Source organism: Gymnoscopelus microlampas (assembly GCF_963454915.1).
Source record: "Gymnoscopelus microlampas genome assembly, chromosome: 9".
NCBI classification, from domain to species: Eukaryota; Metazoa; Chordata; class Actinopteri; order Myctophiformes; family Myctophidae; genus Gymnoscopelus; species Gymnoscopelus microlampas.
Genome location: NC_139946.1, coordinates 29,386,261 through 29,407,037, shown reverse-complemented (window position 1 = coordinate 29,407,037; position 20,777 = coordinate 29,386,261). Strand labels below are relative to the sequence as shown.

The following is a 20,777-nucleotide window of genomic DNA, read 5'->3' as shown; positions in this document are numbered from 1 at the left end:
ATGGGGAATGACTGCTGTCTTGAGCTAGAAAGAAGTTGGTTTTATCATTGGGGATAGAGAAGTAGACCAGGTGTGATGGTCAGGCTCAGCTCACTGCCACCATTATCTGACGGACAAGAGCAGGGCAGGGCTCAGGCGACAAATGGCATGAGAATGTATGAAGGTTGAAGACATAGTGGGTTACACAAACCGGCCAGGTACCATCCTTGGCCGGTACAGTTGTTATTCTTGATGAATTGGGTAAACCTTGGTCTAAATACCAAACACCTCAAAGGGAAAGAGAACGTCCTGAACCAGTGAGACGGAAGACAGGAAAGTGGAATTGGCAGACAGAATGAGTACAGTGGAGGACAGGAAAAGGGACAATCCTACACAATTTTGCAGCTGACAAGGTCTACAGATTCCCTTTATTGGTTTGCCTTTGCCTCTATGACAGAAGGCAAGAATATGTAGTACACACTTCCCCAAAATATCTTTAATAGATGATACAAAAACAAAAAAAAGTATTTTGTTTGGCATATACAAACTGTACCATACAGAATAAAGTGCCATTTTTATAATCAGAAGATAACACCAGAATAGCATAACCAAATGAACAAAATACAGTACAAATGTCCAAACATTTTATCAGGATTCTTCACAATAAAGCATAACTTGCAATACACATGACACAAATATATGGCACTGGCAAAAAGATGATCCAAAAAAAAGGAAATTTATATTTTAAACTCAGTCCCACATCTGAAACTGCCATGTGACTAAACTTCAACATCTTTAGGAAATACATTTCCATTCATAGAAAAAAAAAATATTTTCTCAAATCTTGCAAAGAAAGAACATTTGAGTTTTCTCAAATCTTACAATGTTACAAAGAAAGAACATTCCAGAGTCAGACAATTCACATGAACATAATATATACACATCCAACTATAGCATTCCCCCCCCTACCTTTAGCATATGTTTGCTGTTAATACTGAGTAACTTAAACATACAAAGTATATAGTACTACTACGTACATAATATAGTTTAACAGACTAGCAAATTGGTAAGATTAAAGGGGCTTCCACTTTAAACACTTCCGGGGTCATTTTAACTATGGCTTTTGTGTACACCCCAGACAGTTTAAGTTGCTTGATTCAATATTTAATATTTGATATTAATTTTATCAGACCTGCTCCCCTCCTTTATAAGCCCACTGAAAGTAAAGCTCTATTTTAACCAGTTAGACTAATTTTAAATGATTGAAAAAACAAGGCCTCTTCATGCATTAGGACAATATCAGTCACCAGAAGCAGGCCTGTGTGTTTTCAATGAGTCTAACATGGTTAACATGAAGTTCATCAAGAATCCCAGAATCCTCTCTACCTCCTTTTCGGTAGCCTCTTGGTGAGACTCTTCCATTTTTTTCAACTGAGTTGGCATGATCCTTACATAGTAGGGGGAGTGTCTGATAAAAATGAAAATCAAATATATCAATATTGAATCAAACAACATAAATACTGTCTGGGGTGCACACAAAAGTTGACCCGGAAGTGTTTTAAAGTGAAATACCACTTTAAATCAAAGAGGTGAGATTAAGTACAATGTAAACATGTCCCCGTTAAATCAGGATGACAAACACAACTGTATAGGAGTCACCAAAGTGTGACAAGAAACAGAAGACAAGACAAAGTGTTTAAAGATTAGATTTTCAACATTACTTACAAGTTAAACAGTGCATTAGTGCAGATATTTTCTATAAACCGTTAGAAATACCGAAAATGCTAGATCCCTTTATTCAATATATGGTATTTTACATCTTAAAGAGCGTGTTCTTAAAGGGTTGTACAGGTTGGAGGTGAAGTCATCATCATGTAGCCCTCATTTGTTATGGACTAGACTATTCCGTTACTCTGTGCCCGCAGAACCAACCAGCATCTGCACTTCCACAATCAGCTTTCCTGCCGCGAACCAAAGAAAACGTTCTGTTGTTGATTCCCGCGTACTTGTTAGAACAGGTTATTCTCAAATGTAGCCATGATGTCCCTCTGCATAGTCATGTCAATACCAGCCATCTGGGGGTAGAGAATGAAACCACAGAGCAGTTATGATACTGTTTCACCAGGACAAAGGCACATGTAAATGACACTGAGGCAGTACTTACAGCCTCTCGTCTGCGGCGTTCTTGCTCTCTTCTGCGGGCCAGCTCTCTGTCCCTGTCCAGGGATGACTGAACACAGAGAGGTGTTGAAGGCACAGGGGACTCGGGTTTCTTCGATTCTGTATCTCTGGAATCCTGTACGGTGGCCTCGGTGCGAGGATTCTCTGGCGATTCAGGATTGTCTTTAACCGGTTGGAGTTTCCTTTCTGCTCTGGGTGATACTGGTAGGCTAAAATGAAAAAAATGGCCCAAATGACTTTGGAACCTTTCAGTTGAGCAAACCCACAATGATGAAACTGTCTTTATGATGGTTTAACAACTTAAATCTTATATACTTCATTGTAAGTCAAATAGCCGAATGTTCACCTATTATGCCATGTCCAGAATATGGACACTAGGGCTTATATGGTTAAAGCACCATACTGGTGGTGTGGCATGTTTAGCGCACCGACTACGTCTCACACTATACTTGACATTACTGATGACCATTTTTTAAAGCATACAGTAGTTGAAAACATGAATATATGAACAAATGAATATATGAAAATAAACTTGAGATTGGAAATAAACACACTTTGTCAAAGGTTATGTTATCATTCAATACTAATCCTTTTTAAATCACCAGCAGGTCGTAAGACTGGGAGGCAGAGACAATGTTTTGTCTGTCTGTTCATTCGTCTATGTACAGCTGAACTTGGACATCGCTGCTCAATCGGTGTGAAACTTTGCATGCACACTCCCAGTATAAAACGGAAAATGTTTATACATGACGTATGTATATATGGGAAGTTGTGTCATGATCCAAAGAATCCAGAGGGAAATATTTTTGATTTTAAGACCTATGGTTCAAGAGCTTTAGGCCAAAAAGTTAATCGGCCTGTTGTAGCACCACCATGAGGCAGATTTGAAATATTTAGGGTGGCAGTTCTTCCTTGGCCAAGAGGGAATTTGCGGGCAACGTTAAGTGTCACAGCAATCGAGTACGTGATTTGTGGTATTTTGTGCTTGATCACATGACTAAAGAGACAATGTACACCGATTCGTCTGATGATAAAAATGTATTTTACAACAACAAAAATCGGCCTCATGGTGGCGCTGTAACAGGACAATTTTGAAAATTAGCAGTTCACCAGCAAACTGCCCTAACATAACAAGCCCTCGCCTTTGGCTGTTCCGGCCTGGCGTGGATGCAAATAAAATGACCTATGTTTATGTCTGATACATACTGTATATGCTGAAATGGCAAAGTCATTTAGTCAAGGTCTAACGACTAAATTTAACTACCTAAAAAAAAAGCACTATGATAAAAGACGTTATGCAAGATATAAACTGGAGGTGATGTCATGAAGTATTTCTCTGAGAGTACCTGCTCTTTTCAGGCGCCACTCGCTCCCTGCTGGCCCCCATCTGGATCTTTCTTAAGGCCTTTTCGCGTTCTTCCTTTTCCATAGCAGCCTTACGGAACTGCTGGAAGCTCTCCCTTGAGGATTTGATTTTAGTGGTTGTGGCAGTAGCCGTTTTCATCAGACTAGCCCATGAGTCTGCATTTTTCAGGACAATTTCCTGCAACAGAAACACAAAAATCAGGCACATTAAGATCTGTTAGCCACAGATACAATGATATCAGATAATGATTCAAATATTGTAGAATATATATATATATATATATATATATATATATATATATATATATATATATATATATATATATATATATATATATATATAAAAATAACCACGCCAACCTTTTTGGGAAACTGGGGTTTTCCCTCTTCAGAGACTTTATTGTCTGTGGTAGAGCAAGGCAACACAGTACTGCTGTCCAGAACATTCTCTCTGCATCTAGAATCTATAGGGATTGAACTCTTTAGACAATGCTCTGCCTTGTGTTATTATTATTATTAAGAGTTTTTGTTAGACTCCTCCAGTAACTTACCAAGTCTATTCTCCTTCATAGATGGCAATGGGCTGTGTAGAGGCGACAACAATGGGTACTGTTGAGCCGTGAGAAATATACAAATATACAGTAATTAGTATCTTATGGTCTTAATGCATAATTGCTATTATGCAATGTCATCTTGAATTTATAACATTCACATTCACTGAACAATCATCATATATATAGAGAGTCTGATGATGATGATGATGACTGAATGTTAACATAGCAAACTCCATAAACATATTTGAATCTGAGGATTACCTCAAATCTTGTCGTCATAGGGTCCAACATAACTGTACACGGAGATGTCAGTGGGGATAAAAGTGCAGACAAATCTGAATGGGAGACAAAAAAAAAATCTAGAGACTGAGACTCAAAACAGAAATGCAATATATTGACAAAGAGCTAATCGAGATGAAAAACTACAGCACCTACAGCCAGAGCTACAGAGTTATTGGGACTGTGTTAGCATGCCAATCAAGACAAAGCCAAAGAATCAGATGAAAGACAGAAACGGACAACATCCATGTAGATTGAACGACACATACAAGGCCATGCATGCATGCTACAAGCCGGGGGGGGGGGGGCGGGGGGGTAGTGTGGCAACTACATGAATGTTTGACTGATCCCTTACCTTCCTGTACAGACCTCTTAGGAGGACTGAGAGAAAGTGAGACCGTTTTCACTTCCCGTGTTTGGGATTCTGAGGGAGACTGAGGAAGTGTGGGATTTAAGGGGGCAGGGGCCTGAGGGGAACAGGGGAATGTGGAGGCGTGGTCACTAGTGGGTGTGTTGGGAATGTCAGGGAGGGACTCCCGTTGAGGGGGCTGAGAAATCTGACCAGGGGTCACGCAGTGTTTGGGAGGTAGCGGTGCTGCTTTGCCACTAGGTCTCGAAGGCAGCTGAGGCAGGTGGCTGTGTAAGGCTGTGGCAAGGATGACCAGGGATAGGGCAGAATAGAGATCAAACTGTGAGAATGACTAGTGAATCATTACATTAGAAAAATAAATGGTCTAAAAACGCTAATAGGCTAAAATAGAATACAACAAATACGTTTAACAAATGACCAACCAAACTGTTTTCCATCAGTATAATAGAAATAGTCTAGTGCAGTTCCTGTTTTTTTTTGTATGAACAAGGTTTAAGGTAACCTGTGCTGGTTACTGTACATGTCAATTGAATTACCAAGTTACAATCAAAAACTTGACACGGCTAACAACAGTCATTACATTTTTCATGGATAAACATGCATCGTTAACATTACATCTTAGTTGCTACAGAAAAAAACTGTCATGTGACAATTACCTGGGGGTGATAAAATCATCTCATCACAAGACTGGGCTGCATATGGCTCTGTAGACTGGCCTTTAGCTTCCATAACCAAGGCAGGAGGTGGCCGACAACTCTCTGCTGAGAACTTAATCACATCTTTCTTCTTCCGTATCGGCACACTACGGTCAGCGCACTTCACCTTTGACTTGAAGAAATAACATTCTTACGTTTCATTCAACACAAACAATGCTAGACTACCCAGACACAAATCAGGTATGCATGTATTTACCTTGATTTTAGACTTCTGAGAAATGTCTTTACTTTTCTGCTTCTTTGCTTTCGGCACTGAAAGACATGTACAACAATTCTCAGTATCCTCAGCCAAAGCTCCCCATAGCAAATTAAATGCTTTTGACAAGATATTTTCGCAATACTTTTACAATGTCAATACAGATTTTACATTATGCCCTTAAAACATTGTGTATCCAACATTGAGTGTCAAAGATTCAAATAATGTTGTTGAACATGAGTTTCAAATTTGAAAACAGACTAGACTTATATAAAATATTGAATTGACTGTCCTGCAATGTGTTTATTTGAACTTCTATTTCTGAAACACTTGGGATATAAAATATAATTATCAGTTAAAACAGGATCAAATATTTTCCACACAACTACTATCCATTCATTTAGATGAAAGGTTTTCCTACCAACAGTAAATGAACAACATTAGCCTATGCATTAATACATTTAAACAATGACGTGTTATGTGTCATGCTGTGTAGTAGCATGAAAGGCACATGAAATGAATCAGAAGTGTGACCAATGAAAACAATAGTTTAAAATGCAGGGCTTCCATTCTTCGTATAATGATATGAATGGCTGGGGGGTAAAGTAATGTGAATTGTTGCTTATCAAGTGCAAATATATTGACCTATTTTACAAATTATGTATTTTCTACATTTCAGAATCAACCACCATACAAAACTGCTAAAATTATAATAATAAAATACAAAAAAAACCAACAACAACTAATGAACATGTAAAAACAATACAGACAGTTTAATGACTTTTCAAGTTGGTTTGCCAACAAGTGGAAAAGACATATGAAACTTGCAAAGGTGTCCTGGTGAACTTTAGCAGTAGATTATCTTCTTTATTTAGAGTAGGGGGCGGATAAAAAAAGAAAGAAAGACATAAAGTGGTGTAAGACAGGAACAAAGAGGTATGTGAGAGGAGAATGCTGAGGAGAGCATCTAACCTGATTCACAGTCACTGTTGTCAGAAGTGCTAGAATCACTACTACTGCTGTCAGAGGAGCTGCTACTTTCACTGAGGCGGGGTGGCGGGCCCAGTTCTGGGAAAGGAGTGGCTTGACCTGTTACACAGAGGGGAAAGTGTGACGGAATGCCCCAGAAAACATTGACCATGAAATGGAATCATACTGATAATAAAATTCACTATTTGCCTGCTGTTTTTTTCTTCTTAGAGGAGCTCTGCACATTGTTGATGTCTTGAGACCTCGCGGCATCGTTTGCTTTACCGGGCGGCAACCCTCCTTTCGATTTCCCTGGATTTTTTTCTGTTGGATTGCACAGAACGAAGACAACAATAATCCCCTGCAGATCCTAAGGTGGAAATAACTGCCATTTCATTAGAGAAGAGAAGGCTTTTATTTAAGGAAGTATGAGTCAGTGTACTTACGGTCCACACCACTGGTCTTGGGCCGCTTCCCAAGACATTTCAGGATGAAACTTTGCACAGCCCTCAGTGTAGAAGGCTTGAGCATTTCAACGTCAATCTCAACCTCTTCTGGACTAGAGTTCTTCAGAGCAGGCTCGCGGGCCTGGATGATGCTCACCAACTTGCCAAGTTTGTCACTAGGCAACTTGTTTATGTCCAGACTCAACTTCTTCTTCTCTTGGTAAGCCATTGGTACTGCTGGAACCACATCCAATTCCAAGGGCACTGCTTGAATATTGCATTTCTTGCCATGCCTACAGGAGTACATATAAAAAGGTTTCACATTATCTTCCACTCAAGTTGTAGGAGGTGTCATTTGCACTAACTACCACATCAAATTCAACATCAATAGTTAAATGGAGTTCACGTACCGAGAAGACCCTTTGTGGCTGATGGTTTTCTGTACTCTAAATTTGCTTCTTGAGGATGAGTGTTTTTGTTTTTTAATGTCTTTTTCTTTGTGTCGCTTCTCTTTCTTGGGCTTCTCTTTCTTAGGCTTCTCTTTCTTAGGCTTCTCTTTCTTCTTTGATTTCAGCAGTGGTGTCTGTGCGATTTTCTGCAGCTGATCACGAACTGCTTTCAACTGAAAAGCAAGCCATTAATGAGATCACAAAATTAAACAGCACTGAAGTACATAAAATACTGAAATGGCACTTCAGAATCATATTTTATGAACACACCAACCTGTTCTTCCAGAGTGGCCAGACGCACAGTTCGCACAGTTTTTTCCTCAGGTCTTTCCTCCCCTCCTTCCTCCTCTGAATCTGAACCTGAACTCTCAGCCTCTGAAGAACTTTCACCTTCGCTACTCGCTGAGCTTGGGGGACATTCAGGCCCATTTCCTCTGCCATCTTTATGACCAGGCAAGGAGTGACTCTGTGGCTCTTCTGGTATCTTCGAAAATTGGGCCTCAAACACATCCTTTAGGCACAAATGATTGTGAATTATTGTCAGCAGAATTCAAGGACTAACTTTGGTGCAGTACAACATAAAGTTCAATTTAGATTTGACTGTGTATACCTGCAGTCTTCTTGCCATGAGGACTACTTCGTTGGAAGGTGGATTGTATTTATAACAGTTCGAGAACATTAGCCTGAAATCAGCAGCAAACTCTTGGGTGTTCTTATACTCTCGTCGCTCCATTTTTTTCTTCAAGGAAATGCATTATAAAAATGTTAATGGTTAATAAAGCAATGACATTAATTATTTGAAGACTCTCTGAAACTTCAGATTGTGTGCTCAGTCAACATAAATACTCATTTATAAACAATCAATAACCATTAAATAATTATCAACATTAAATTAATGTTCTCTTACCTTTATGGTGCCTAGATCCATAGGCTGTTTGATAATAACATGGTAGTCCTGCAGGCCCAAAGCCTGTGCGTCAACAGGGTTATAGAAGGGCCATGCGTACGGAGAATGCCTCTTTACATACATCTCTTTCAGGATATCGCAGCATTGCTTGAGCGGCTCTGAAAGTTTAGCCCTCTGTCCTGAAGGGGGGGAATCAGGCAGGTGTTTCTTAGGTGGTTTTATAGGCCTTCCACTGCCCCGCCTGGAGATGATCTTGCAAGAAGATGGCTGCACCTCGCAAGGGGGTGGCTCCATCCTAGTGATTACTGGGGCGGCTGAAGTTGTGGTGTCTGCTTTCCTCTTAACACCCTTTTTAGTCTGAATAAAAGACAAGGCAAGACAAGTTATACGACTTGCTAACTGACTTGCATACTGTGAAAGTTGATAGGAAAGCACCCCCCAAAACAAAAGTACTGACTGCCGTGTCGATCTGTGTAGGGAGCTGTGGCGTTGGGAGGGAGTGGAGGGCTTCAGGAGGGATGACGGTTACAGTCTGTTGAAACACAACTTCTGACAAGGGAGAGTGAGGTCTCGGCTTCACTGCACCTGCACAGGAGGAGACGTTCAGAGGACCTAATGAACACACACACAAGAACCACAATAGATATCATTCTAAAAGAAAGGAGAAAGGAAATTGTGCCGCCGCGATATATATTTTTTTGTGATCAGGTGATTTGCTGCCGCTTTGCTTCCCTAGCGAACAGCGCCATCTAGTGGAAAACCACTGAAAACACTTCAAACCCGTCAATGGCGGTGTGGGCTTTGGAAAAAAAACACTTCAGAATGGCAGAGAATGAGTTAACTCTTTGGCTGCCATTTGAGATTTCTCGTCATATTTTGCTATGGCGCACACCGCCAATGAGAATGACGAGATTTTGTGTTTACAGTGGTTTTCACTAGATGGCGGTTTGGCTCTCTGTGAAGGAGAGAATCGAAAATCGCTGGCAGTGACATGGCAAAATTATGTTTTATTTCTAGCAGTCAAAGAGTTAAAAGCTGAGTTGGCTGATAAAGTCTGTGTAGAAGGAAAGCAAGGACACCTGGAGGATATCATCAAATTAAAATAATGAAATAATGATTTGTGAGGGATATCTGCAAATGACCAAAATAGATGTTCAGGGGAAGAATGACATTAACCCGGTCATCTCAAAAGCACCGGTGTGGCACAGTGTACTGTACCTGCAGGGTGAATCCCCTGTGTGTACACTGTACCTGTCGTTTCTTTCCTCCCTTTCCCTGGTGTCTTTGTGGTGACTGATGACACTTCACACTCCTCCTTGGGCATTTTGTTCACATGCTGTAAGAAAAGCTTCTCCAGGGTTTGGGCCATTAGAACTATGTCATCTCCAGGCTGGGGAGAACAAGGTAAAGTGAGGCCCCCCCCATGAGATTCCACCATCTTAGTCTGTTAACATTTACATTTGGTACTACAGTAAATATACCACAAGGGAAATCAACTCTTCCTTACCCGATTGTAGAGATAGCAGTTGGTGAACATGGCACTGAAGTCCTGTACACATTCAACTGCCTTCCAGTAATAATTGTTCTCAAGGCGTTTCTTAATAGTGCTCAGGTCCATAGGATTTTTTATAATGGTGTAATAATCCTTAATGAAAAGAGAAAGCAATAAAGACATTATGATTAATAAAACACTATGTACAAAAATCACAAACTAATTTGAAGCCAATTATTGAACACAGAGGTCCCCAATTTATTTGCGTGCCGTTGAAGGCATGTTTTCACGCTCCAACAGGCAACTTCACTAATAAGTGCCACTGTGCCTCCTTCTCTGATTGAAGGGGTTCTAATTATTAGTGAACTTACCTGGTGGAATGCTGTGTAAACCAAGAGTTAAGTATAGTGTGAATATATTTGGTGGTTAGTGGTTTATGAATATCTATTTGACACATACTGTATTATGCCATCTTGGTTCTCATCACCTTTTTACTGAACAAACCCCCACATGATAAGTTGAACAAGATGGCATTTAGTATCAGGTTTAAAAGTTATAATTCATATTTTTTTATATATTAATATACATATTAACTACTTACTGGGATATTTAGTGCCACTGCATCAACAGGGTTGCGAAAGGGCCAAGAAAACTGGTGCTTCCATAGCGCTCCGAACACCACCTTCTCCAGATACTGAAGATGATTTGTTACACGACCAAGCTTCTTGGGATTTCTGACCTCTGGAGGAGGAGGGTTTCCACTCATAGTGGCGATGTGGGACACTTTCGACATTGTGTTGTTCAAAGCCAGTGGTGGTCCTTTACTGCAGCTCAGCTCTCATTACACGATCTCCTAAGAAATAGAGCAGAGTATTTTCAGGGCTAAGATAAAAGTAAACATATTGTGAGCCTGAAGCCATCTCTTAAAAAGTGTATATGATAGAGATAAATATATGTACATAAACAGGCTTTTAAGTTAAAATGCTTCCCCCCCCTGTAATTATTTATTCCTCACTCCTTTGGTGTAATTTTGTCATTGTACATTTGCACATATGAAATCTGTCCTCTGCATTTACCCATCCTATTAGGAGCAGTAAGTATATGGCATGTGCATACATTTGCGATTTGGCATTATAGTGCAAAGATTTCATCTTTCAGTAATGTGAGTGATCACAGCCGGTAGCATGCTCATAATTCAATCACTGCAATTATTATCATCAAGCTGAGTATTTGATCACCATCTCAAACAAACTACGATTGCATCTTTAGTCAACACAAACTGGCAGATGGATCGTACTGTTACACCAATCAGGCTTAAGTGTTTAAATCCCATTTCAATAAAGGGCAAACCGGACAAGCAGACACACAATTTCTGCTAAAATGCCAGTTAAATTACAAATTCAAATGTTTTATCACAGAATGATAGTTTTATTCAGATCATTATTAAGTGTATTTTCTTTAGAAACTGTGAAACAAGCTGAAACAAGCTTCACTACGTAGAATTGAAACGTTCAAGTTTAATAGTCAGCATGCTCAATAACTTCAACAAGAAGCATCTTTAATGCAAAACATGGTTAATGCTGCCACCTACTGCCTCACTTAAAGTACCATTGCAAAGTTAATATTTGTAGTTGTCCCTAGAATGAAAATTACCTCAAGTTGATCTAAAATAATATGCATATACAGTATAGCAACCATTAACAGCCTATTTATCAACATACATATTAAAGACACATTATATTTAATGTGTATGTCTCTGGTATGCAACTATAACAATTTTAGGAAACTGCACTACACACACACACACAGATTAATGCTCTGTAGGCAAATGTAAAACATTGTCTGTTAAAATTCAGGGGACATATCAGGTCACTGATATGAGATGTGTGCTTTAAGGACAAATGAGTACTGTATGCACGTGTGTAGGTGGGGTGGGTGGATGTTGGAGAGGGGTGACAATTTCAAGCATGATTACTTACTACTTGAAAATAATTTGAAAGTAAAATTATGCCTGTATGTCTCAAGCTATATCACCACATAGAACATAAATTAAGAATAACTGTAGCAGTTCAGAATAAAACAGACCATGCCTCAATTGGAATATCAGTGAACAAAATAGATTTATCCAACTAGTGTCCAAAACCTATTAGTTGACACCCTACAAAATGAACTTTGTGTAATCAACCAGCAAATCTATAATCACCCTGCCATGAAATGTGTAATGTTCCAAGAACACAGGCAGGGCCACTCGACAGACATACATCGTCAGAAATGACAGAGGTATGGCAAGTAAATGTTAACTAGCCAATTCTTGACCATTACCACTTACCAATTATGTCCATGGTCCCCAATTAAATACTGATGACTTTAACCCCCCAAATAATTTACATTACAATTTATTTTGATCTTGCTCTGCATTTTATTTTATATCAACACAAATATAATGTATACAAAAAACATTTTAAAACAATCTATATTCACGTCCATTACGAATTTTAAAGCTAGACACAAAAAAAAACACTCGACAAGTAAATATTTTACTTTTACTATTTTTTTTTCACGCTGTACAATTTCACGTTCAAGTCCACACAATTGAGATTGGTTAGATGATTATTTTGATGGGTTAGCAGATTAGGCAAATACCTGATTAAAGTTAGTTGACCAAAACAATGCTTTAATACATTTGTAATTTAAGACAATGTGTGGGACTACTCTTTCAACATGTTCCTCTCCTACGCACCTGTTCATGTCAAATGAAAAATTAGAAGTTGTTAAATCACATGTAATGTTTCCCCTTTAGAATTGGTTAAAGATCATTCACCTTCTAGTCCATTGCCCATACAACTTACTTATTAACTTACTCAACTTACATCATCATTTATTATAATTTTGAGACAGAATTCCACAGCCATAACATTAAATCTCCAATGACAAGTTAAAGGGATATTTCACTTTCAAACGTGTTTGGGGTCATTTTAACATCTACTCAGGCTATTGTGAGCATCCCAGACAGTTTTTGATTTGCTTGATTTAGTATTTAGATATTTGATATCATTCACTCCCCCTTCCCATACAAACCCATTGTAACTTCAAACTCAATTTTTATCATGATAGATTCATCAAAAACAACCGTCCTTGGTTCTGGTGACTGATATTGTCCTTCTAATGCATGAGGGGGCCATGTTTTTTCAAAAACCCTTTTCATTTATTTTTTATACATTTTAGGGGGAAAGAAAAAAAGAGAGGAAAAAAATACAATAAAACACTTAAATTAATGAGAAAAGTTATTGAAAAAACATGACTTGAGTCACCAGAACCAAGGACTTGTTTTCGATGAATCTATCATGGCTAGTTTGACGCTACAATGCGTCTGATAAAATGAATATCAAATATCTAAATACTGAATCAACCAACCGTCTACTCTGGGGTGCCCACAAAAGCCTGAGTAGACGTTAAAATGACCCCAAACATTTAAAGTTTTAAAGTGAAATATCCCTCCAAGTTCATAATGAGAATCATCTTTGTCACATCATAGGTTTACAGGTGAAAACCAGGTGTAAGTCCTGTGCAGACTGAGGTAAGGGCAGTTTAATACCGTACACATGATTCCTGTGACTGTCAGATGATTTTAGTTTAAACACAGGGGCTTTGTTGGTCCAACTCCATTCTAATTTCGTCAAGTTTGTTCTGCATTACTAAACGGCTGCTAAATAGACATGTAAATATTTCTAAGACGACACTTTCAGAAGTCAACCACAAAAGCCCTTTCAGAATCGATCTTGTGTAACATACTGACCGGGCATCTTATAAGGATACAGGATAGGTGGGCACTATAGGTAAAATTGGCTATTTTGTCCAAAATGTTTAAAAAATATATATTTTTGAATATTGAAAAGTAATGTAAAGTATACATGATGTGACTTAATTTTATCCTTAAGCGTATTGTTTATGCCCCAAATGAATGGATATACAGGTTTTGTAGCAATTGTAGAAATATTAGACCTCATTGTCGAATGTTTAAGCATGTTCTAATCATGCGTACTTCACTTTAAAACATTTTCCAACATAGACAATTTCACATCGAGGTGCCCATCTATCCTGTTACCATTATAAACACCTCAACTACTGGAAGGCATTTTGTCAATTTCTCCCAGAAATTGCTGTCTCTGAGCAGTAAAATATAATTAAAATAATCAACACCCTCCTCCTTGATTCATTGTTTTTAATATTATCAAATGGTTGTGAATAACGTGTGGTATGTTGCAGGCTGCAGCATGGTCCGTGTTTACAGTTAACAGCGTGACGCATTTTGCCACGCCCACAGGACAGGCCTTCCGGAAAGGAGAAAAAACAAACTTCCGCATTTTTGTCACGTGAGCTACGTGCGTGTTGTTGTGGTTTTAATATCATTAAAATACAAGCACGCATAATATCCACAATGTACTCATAAGAGCTTTAGTAAAACAATGTGTGGACCAAATGTGACGTCACCTGGCGTGCACGGTTTAGTGGCGACAGAGTTGCTTGCTAATGTTTGCTAGCCTGCTAAGCGGCTAACGCGGCAGCATAAACAAACATTATAAACTTGTTTATCGACGACCATTTCATACCATTTACCTTTCCGTCTCTGGCACAAGAGTGTTTTAATGGCCGAACTGAGACGTTTCTTTGCCAAGTGCAGGTTGTTATTCTCCTCTTTTCAACGATGCATCCAGTGTAACGTCGCAGTTAGCATCTAGCTAGCAGGCTAGCTAAATGTAGTCGATGCTGCAGCAGAGCCACGTTTAGTCAACGTACCTTCAGCTACGAGTAAATGTTTACTTCGGCGTATACAACGTCTCAAGCGTTATCTTTAAATAAACATCAATGATGCTAGTTAGTGTTTATTATTACCGCTTTCACAATAAACAACAGTCTGGTATTTCCATGGCGGACCGACGTCTCTACGGCAACCGCCTCATATTTATAGCCCACCGTAGAAGACTCCAGTGTTGCCAGATTTTGAGAGAGAAATAAGCAAGGTCTATGAGAACAAGCCAAAAAAGAAGAAACTTAGGCCACATGAGTACTTAAAACCTATATGATCTACAAGCTCACAACGCTTTGTGAGCTTGTAGATCTGCTATTTAAACAAATAGGCTACATATTAATTCGGGTGGTCCATGATTTAAATATTTGAGAACCACTGGTTTAAATAATAATTACAACAATTAGAAGCAACCCCAAATAATCAACTATAATCTAGAAATAAGCCCAAACCCCGCAACTATTACGACTACCGCAAAATAATATTGGAAAAATACAGAAAAATAAAATTATACAGAAAAACAAGCCCAAAGTCCCTTATAATAAGCGGACATGGCAACACTGTTGAAGACTGTCGCTGATTGGTCAGTTCACACCACGTGATCTGCTCTGCCGCGTTGCCCATGAATGCAGTAAAACTGTTAAAAATGATTTTAACTCTTTAGAATACGACTAAACTCTTTCCTCGCACACATGTACGTACAACAGATAGAATCAACGTTTTAAGAATCAGTGCTGTTAGGGTAAATTATATAAAGCAACAAGGATCACATCAAAAGCCGAAACCAAACGGTGTTTTCGAAACGCAACCCTGAATGTAGCCCGGCCCAAATGGAACCACTCTCTCCACGATGGCTCCAGAGTGAAGTTCCAAACGGGGCTACCCTGAATACAGCAATGGATGGATTAACTAACGGCCTCTCTCTCGACGTCACCAGGCGTTCTGGGACATTCTCTGTCGATTTAGAACACATCGTTTAATCAATAAAATTAAACGCAGCTCCGCATAAACGCAGCTGAAAGCGATCGATCGACGGTCGTCCACCACTTGTTGCCACGACGTAGGTCCTGATCGCTGATTTATACTGCAGTGCTATGTAACGACACCACGGACATGGCTGACAAAACGGAAGCACACACACACATCCATCCACATACGACGCGTGTTGGTTACTGAGGACAGAGTGACCACGAACGTAAAAATGTTAGTTCGGGAAACAATCGAAGTGAAGTCAGGCTAAACAAGTATAATTCGACCATGCAGTCTGATAACAAACGCCAACCTCGAAAATGAGTCAAGCAGGCTACTGATCAAATCAAATCAAATAAAAGCGTAGTGCAGTATATTATTTATCCACACCAAATTGTCCCACCACGGCTCAAAGTGAGCCGAGTTGACAAATTGTCGATCTTCCTGAGTCCCGGCCGCCGCCGGTGGGGGCTTTATGAGAAAAGAGCATTTTCCCAGGATCACCCGAACTAGCCATTCATTTCTACTTCCGCTGCAGGCAGCACATTAGCCCAGTGGTTCTCAACCTGTGGGTCGGGACCCCCAGGGGGGTCCACAGAGATGCCAGTGAAGTAGCCATGGTTCACATGCCAGTGAAGTGACAATTTAAGGACTTTTAATACCTCGAAGAAAAGAAAAAAGACCATCACTGCAACAAAAGTAATCAACAACTACCATAAAAACTGGTCAGACATTGGCCAAATTGTCAAATAATATAAGAAAGAGGCAAAAAGTTTGAAAATAGCAGATCTACAACAAGCGTTGCCGTTGCGAGGCGTTGTGAGCTTGTAGATCTGCTATTTTCACAATATTTATCTGTGAAACCGAGTCAAACTAATGCCTCAACTCCTACAATTACAACTGCTTGTCAGGGTGGGGGGTTCCCAGTTAAAATACAATATTATTATTATTATTATTTTGGGGGGGTCCCCAGTTCATTTATGATAATTTTAGAGGGTCCTCAGTTCAAATATGAGTATTTTGGGGGGTCACGGCCTGAAAGGGTTGAGAACCACAGCATTAACCAATGGAGGTTTACAGACACACTATCATTAACATTTAAAGAATCCTTAAATGCCAAATTCTGTGTGTGTGTGTGTGTGTGTGTGTGTGTGTGTGTGTGTGTGTGTGTGTGTGTGCGTGTGTGCGTGCGTGCGTGCGTGCGTACGTGCGTGCGTGTGTGTGTGTGTGTGTGTGTGGACATGAATACATTGTTAAAATGTGTGCATGCTAGATATGATATCAACTGGAAAACACCATGGCAGTCTGCAGAAAGACAGCTGGGAAGTAGATACAGGCCAGTAAGGATAGAGAGTCAAAGTAATCTGTGATCAGTATTAAATACATGTGTCTTGAGTTTCACTTTCAATAGCAGGAAGCTTGTTTCATGGGACTTAGGAAAAGGCTGCGCCCTCAGCTGTTGCAACACATTAATCCTCCATCTTCTAAGTAGTGTGGGTGTTTTATGAGTCGGTAAAGGAGAGGATAATGTCAGATCCAGTTGATATTCCATTCGTGAAAATATGCTCTTTTTAATGTGAGTGTGAGTGGAGAATTATAGATTGGAGAAACTGAAACAGGTCTCTCTCAACCTAATTTCTGTTAATGAAATTGTGTTGTCTTTGACTGAAAACATTGTAGAATTCTATGATGCATAAATAGCTGTCAACAAAATCACTACAGTGAAATGAATATTATATCATCACCCAGAAAAATAATATTATGTGTAAAAAGCCTTAAAGTTTGTGTAATATTATTGATAGCCACAAGACCTGGCAATATATGTTCTGAATGCTCTAATGAAGGTTGCGCTGAGACATACTGCTAAGACCATGATGTGTCCGAACCAGTCCAGCAGTTTTGTCAAAGTCTGATTTCCATCTTCTCTCCCTGAGCTACCATATTTGTTAAAATGCCCTGACGCCTCCCTCGATGCTCAGTGCTCACTGTGCCTTCCAGCACCGGTGACCGGTGATCCTTTTGTAGCTATAAGTTTGTCTTACTTTGTTTTTTTTATCAGGTATCGTACAATGGAGCTTTAAAATCCACCAGTGAAACGGATACGATGAACATTCTTTCACTATTGTAAAAGCAACTAGTGAACTCATTTCTCTTTCCAGAAATGAGGGCTTAAAAAGTAGTTTCACTTCTCATCAGAGACATGATTGGGATGTCTTTCTCTTCTAAATTGTTTTTTTGTAAATTGGAGGTAATAAACTTTTTAAATATTTCACAAATGTCAATTTCCAGACATTTATACAGGCCTGACACTGACACATATGTGTCTTAGAACTTTGTCTTATTTTAAATTGTCCACAAGAGAGCAGCAGAATCCACATAGTTTTCTTCTACACAATAATCTGGTCTGGGAAGGTATATTTATGTCATCTGAGTTTCATTCAGTCGTCATAGCAGCACTGCAGTTTGAAACAGACAGACACAGATATGGGTAAAGAGATACATCAACACAGTAAGCAAGTAGTAACGTACAGGGATTATAGAAATAAGGTACCAAAGAACTGTAGGGTCTTGTCTGGCCCTCTGCAATTGGACCACTCAGGATTTGCATGGTGTGTGACCGTCAGTGTGAGCTTTTAACAAGTATATATAATGTAGTCAAAGCGTTGGTGAACAATCTATCCCCACTAGTAGGTATTGGGTAAATGTACTGTCAATCAACAGTGGGTAAATGAGGATTGTTACTTGTAGATTGGGAAATCAAATGGAACCGACAATCATTTCATCTACTTTCTTTTATTTGTAATAAGGACCCTTTTCACTTTGGCTACAGAAAAACAAGTCTGGATAAATAAATAAGAATATAGGGAATAGTGATATGTTGTGGCTTTGTAATTTATCTAAAGGACGACCAACCTTTAGATTGAATCTAGGTTAGTCCTTTGATATGGAAGATTCGTTTTTTAAGTGGATGCACTAAACACAACTTTGTTGTATGTTCCATACAGTGACAATAAACATCTTATCTCTTATATTATCTCTTTCGAATGTATGCTTTATTGATGTACCTGTGGAAAGGTGTCCTCTCTGCAGTGTATATTTGACTGTATTATGGGAGCAGTGGGCAGCTACTGAGCAGTGTCTGGGGACCAACTCCAGCTCTAAGGCCTGTGCCTTGGTCAGGGCACCAGACGTCCTTAACATGAATGATGAAACTGAATGATATTGTTTAAATGATACATTGAATTATAAAATGACACTAGGCCATCCTTGGTGCAATAAAAGATACTTTTGCCTGAGCACCCACGCGCACACACACACACACACACACACACACACACATACATACACACACACCACTGCCAAGGGCGAGGAGGTTCTACATCACTGTGAAAACAGGTAAGCGTTTGATCCTAGGCTCTTCAATACAACACACAAGTGTTGGAGCCAGCAACTGGATTAAACTACAGATAGCATGCCAACCATGCCCCATACCATTCCCTTTTTATGAAGTTATAAGAAAGCAAAGCATTCTCCACCGTGACCATCTGATAAGTCTGTTGTTGTGGGAATAAAGTATTTAGAAGCCAAACAGATATCCTTGTCTGCAGCTTGCATAAGCATACAAAAAACTACAGTCCCCAACCAATACAAATATTTTTTTGTATGGACATGCCCAGTTTGCTGGAATATGGACAAAGGAAGGGATTTCCCACAGCTGTGTGAAGTTACATGATTTATTCATTGATGAGGCACCATTCAAAGTAATACCAGCAATTGTGTAATACCCTTTGTGTTGGGAAAGGGTAAGACATGGTTCTGGTTATATCTTCCCTCAAGGAGAACAATTGCATTTTATGTCCACAAATAAGTAAACAAATAACAAAGAAAATAAACACTACATTTATGATAAAAGACTTAGGTCATTGTCCTTTGATAAAGAAATTGTATCATTATCAGCTACCTCTTTATTTAGTTATATGCCTAATATTGGAAATTGTTGGTCTTTGTAAAACAATGCATTTCTATAGTTCAGTGAAATCGTTTTGACAAGTGCACGCTGCTCATGTTTGACAGTAATCATGATTAAATTGCCTGGACCAATATGGATGCTGTTCTTTCAGTTCTTACACATACAGGAACAAACAATGAAGGGCAACACCCCTTGTTTGGCTTTCGTGACTGCAGCTTTTACTACAATGGACATTTTCTGCCAATCATTCTGGATGAAAGATTACAAGAAGCAACAAAATTCATGGCATTGCTCTTAAAGATACAACACAAGAAATTTGACTTGTATGTAAACGTGTGCTCAAAGAACTTTATAAAGCAAAAAAGGCTTTTCCGATTTGTTTTAACCTGCCATAACTGAAAACTAGGAATTTGTCTGACACAAGTACAACTGGTGTTGAACTGTTTCTGTAATAAAAACTCAGACATTGACAATAAATCACACTGAAAACAAAGCCAGCATGTTTCAACTGTGGTTGCCATATTGCAAGCTTTCACCTCTCTGCTTTCACATACTGTACATGATCACATTTCAAACACCTCATAGTCCTGCAGAAACCTCAGCCACAAGAAAAGAAAAACTGTGCTGAACAGGTTTGTTTGGGTTCAAGGAAAATAGCCAGAACTGATGATGGAGTTGTTTATGTTTTTGGTTTAAACAGTGCATGTAGATTAGTTCTTTGATTTAGTGTTTGTACAACTACAGTTTGTGTTAAAATGTTTATTATTAGTTCATAATTGTACATGGAGGGAATCGGACAAAGATATTATTTAGCCATCATGTTTCTATAAACTGGGACAACTTGAAAACAATATTCACAGCACCTTCCAGTACGTAATATTTAATCATCGTTCAACAGCATATCCACCTCGCATATTGTCAACATTTTCTGTTATATTGCTTATATCATATTGCAGATTGGGCAATGCATCAATTGTTGTTGCAACAAAGGCATTTGGACTCGAGAATCGAACCCACGACTCACTGTCATGCTGTATCAGAGTCTATAGTTGGTATGCGCCGGCATCCTCGCATCGGCATCCCCACAATTTATCCATTGTAACATTTTCATTACATAATCTATATGTG

General features: G+C 39.1%; 1 protein-coding gene across 5 annotated transcripts; it reads right to left on the bottom strand.

Annotated features, from left to right (window-relative positions):
• Positions 1 to 460: 460 nt before the first annotated feature.
• On the bottom strand, positions 461 to 16,123 carry brdt (bromodomain, testis-specific). 5 transcript variants are annotated; one of them, XM_084065844.1, is made up of 21 exons: positions 16,070 to 16,123; positions 10,505 to 10,756; positions 9,919 to 10,056; positions 9,663 to 9,801; positions 8,869 to 9,023; positions 8,412 to 8,768; positions 8,115 to 8,243; positions 7,779 to 8,015; positions 7,466 to 7,677; positions 7,056 to 7,348; positions 6,820 to 6,933; positions 6,613 to 6,729; positions 5,641 to 5,696; positions 5,385 to 5,556; positions 4,714 to 5,004; positions 4,341 to 4,414; positions 4,077 to 4,134; positions 3,886 to 3,989; positions 3,507 to 3,703; positions 2,144 to 2,369; positions 461 to 2,054 (listed from the first exon to the last, which is right to left on the bottom strand). In XM_084065844.1, the coding sequence occupies exons 2-21, from the start codon at positions 10,694 to 10,696 to the stop codon at positions 1,989 to 1,991; spliced, it is 3,327 nt and encodes a 1,108-aa protein (XP_083921970.1). In that variant the 5' UTR covers positions 10,697 to 10,756; positions 16,070 to 16,123; the 3' UTR covers positions 461 to 1,988. The 5 variants fall into 5 exon arrangements, with proteins under 5 accessions (XP_083921970.1, XP_083921968.1, XP_083921971.1 ...); XM_084065842.1 differs by lacking the exon at positions 16,070 to 16,123 and adding an exon at positions 14,521 to 16,043; XM_084065845.1 differs by lacking the exon at positions 16,070 to 16,123 and adding an exon at positions 14,521 to 16,043 and having other exon boundaries at positions 8,869 to 8,996.
• Positions 16,124 to 20,777: the final 4,654 nt, after the last annotated feature.

Excerpts from the sequence above, each read along its gene's own strand:
- brdt (XM_084065844.1), bottom strand. The coding sequence starts at position 10,696 with ATGTCGAAAGTGTCCCACATCGCCACTATGAGTGGAAACCCTCCTCCT. Across the intron at positions 3,990-4,076 it reads TATGAAGGAGAATAGACTTG|ATTCTAGATGCAGAGAGAAT; the intron begins GTAAGTTACTGG and ends CAATCCCTATAG. Across the intron at positions 2,055-2,143 it reads AACGCCGCAGACGAGAGGCT|ATGGCTGGTATTGACATGAC; the intron begins GTAAGTACTGCC and ends CTCTACCCCCAG.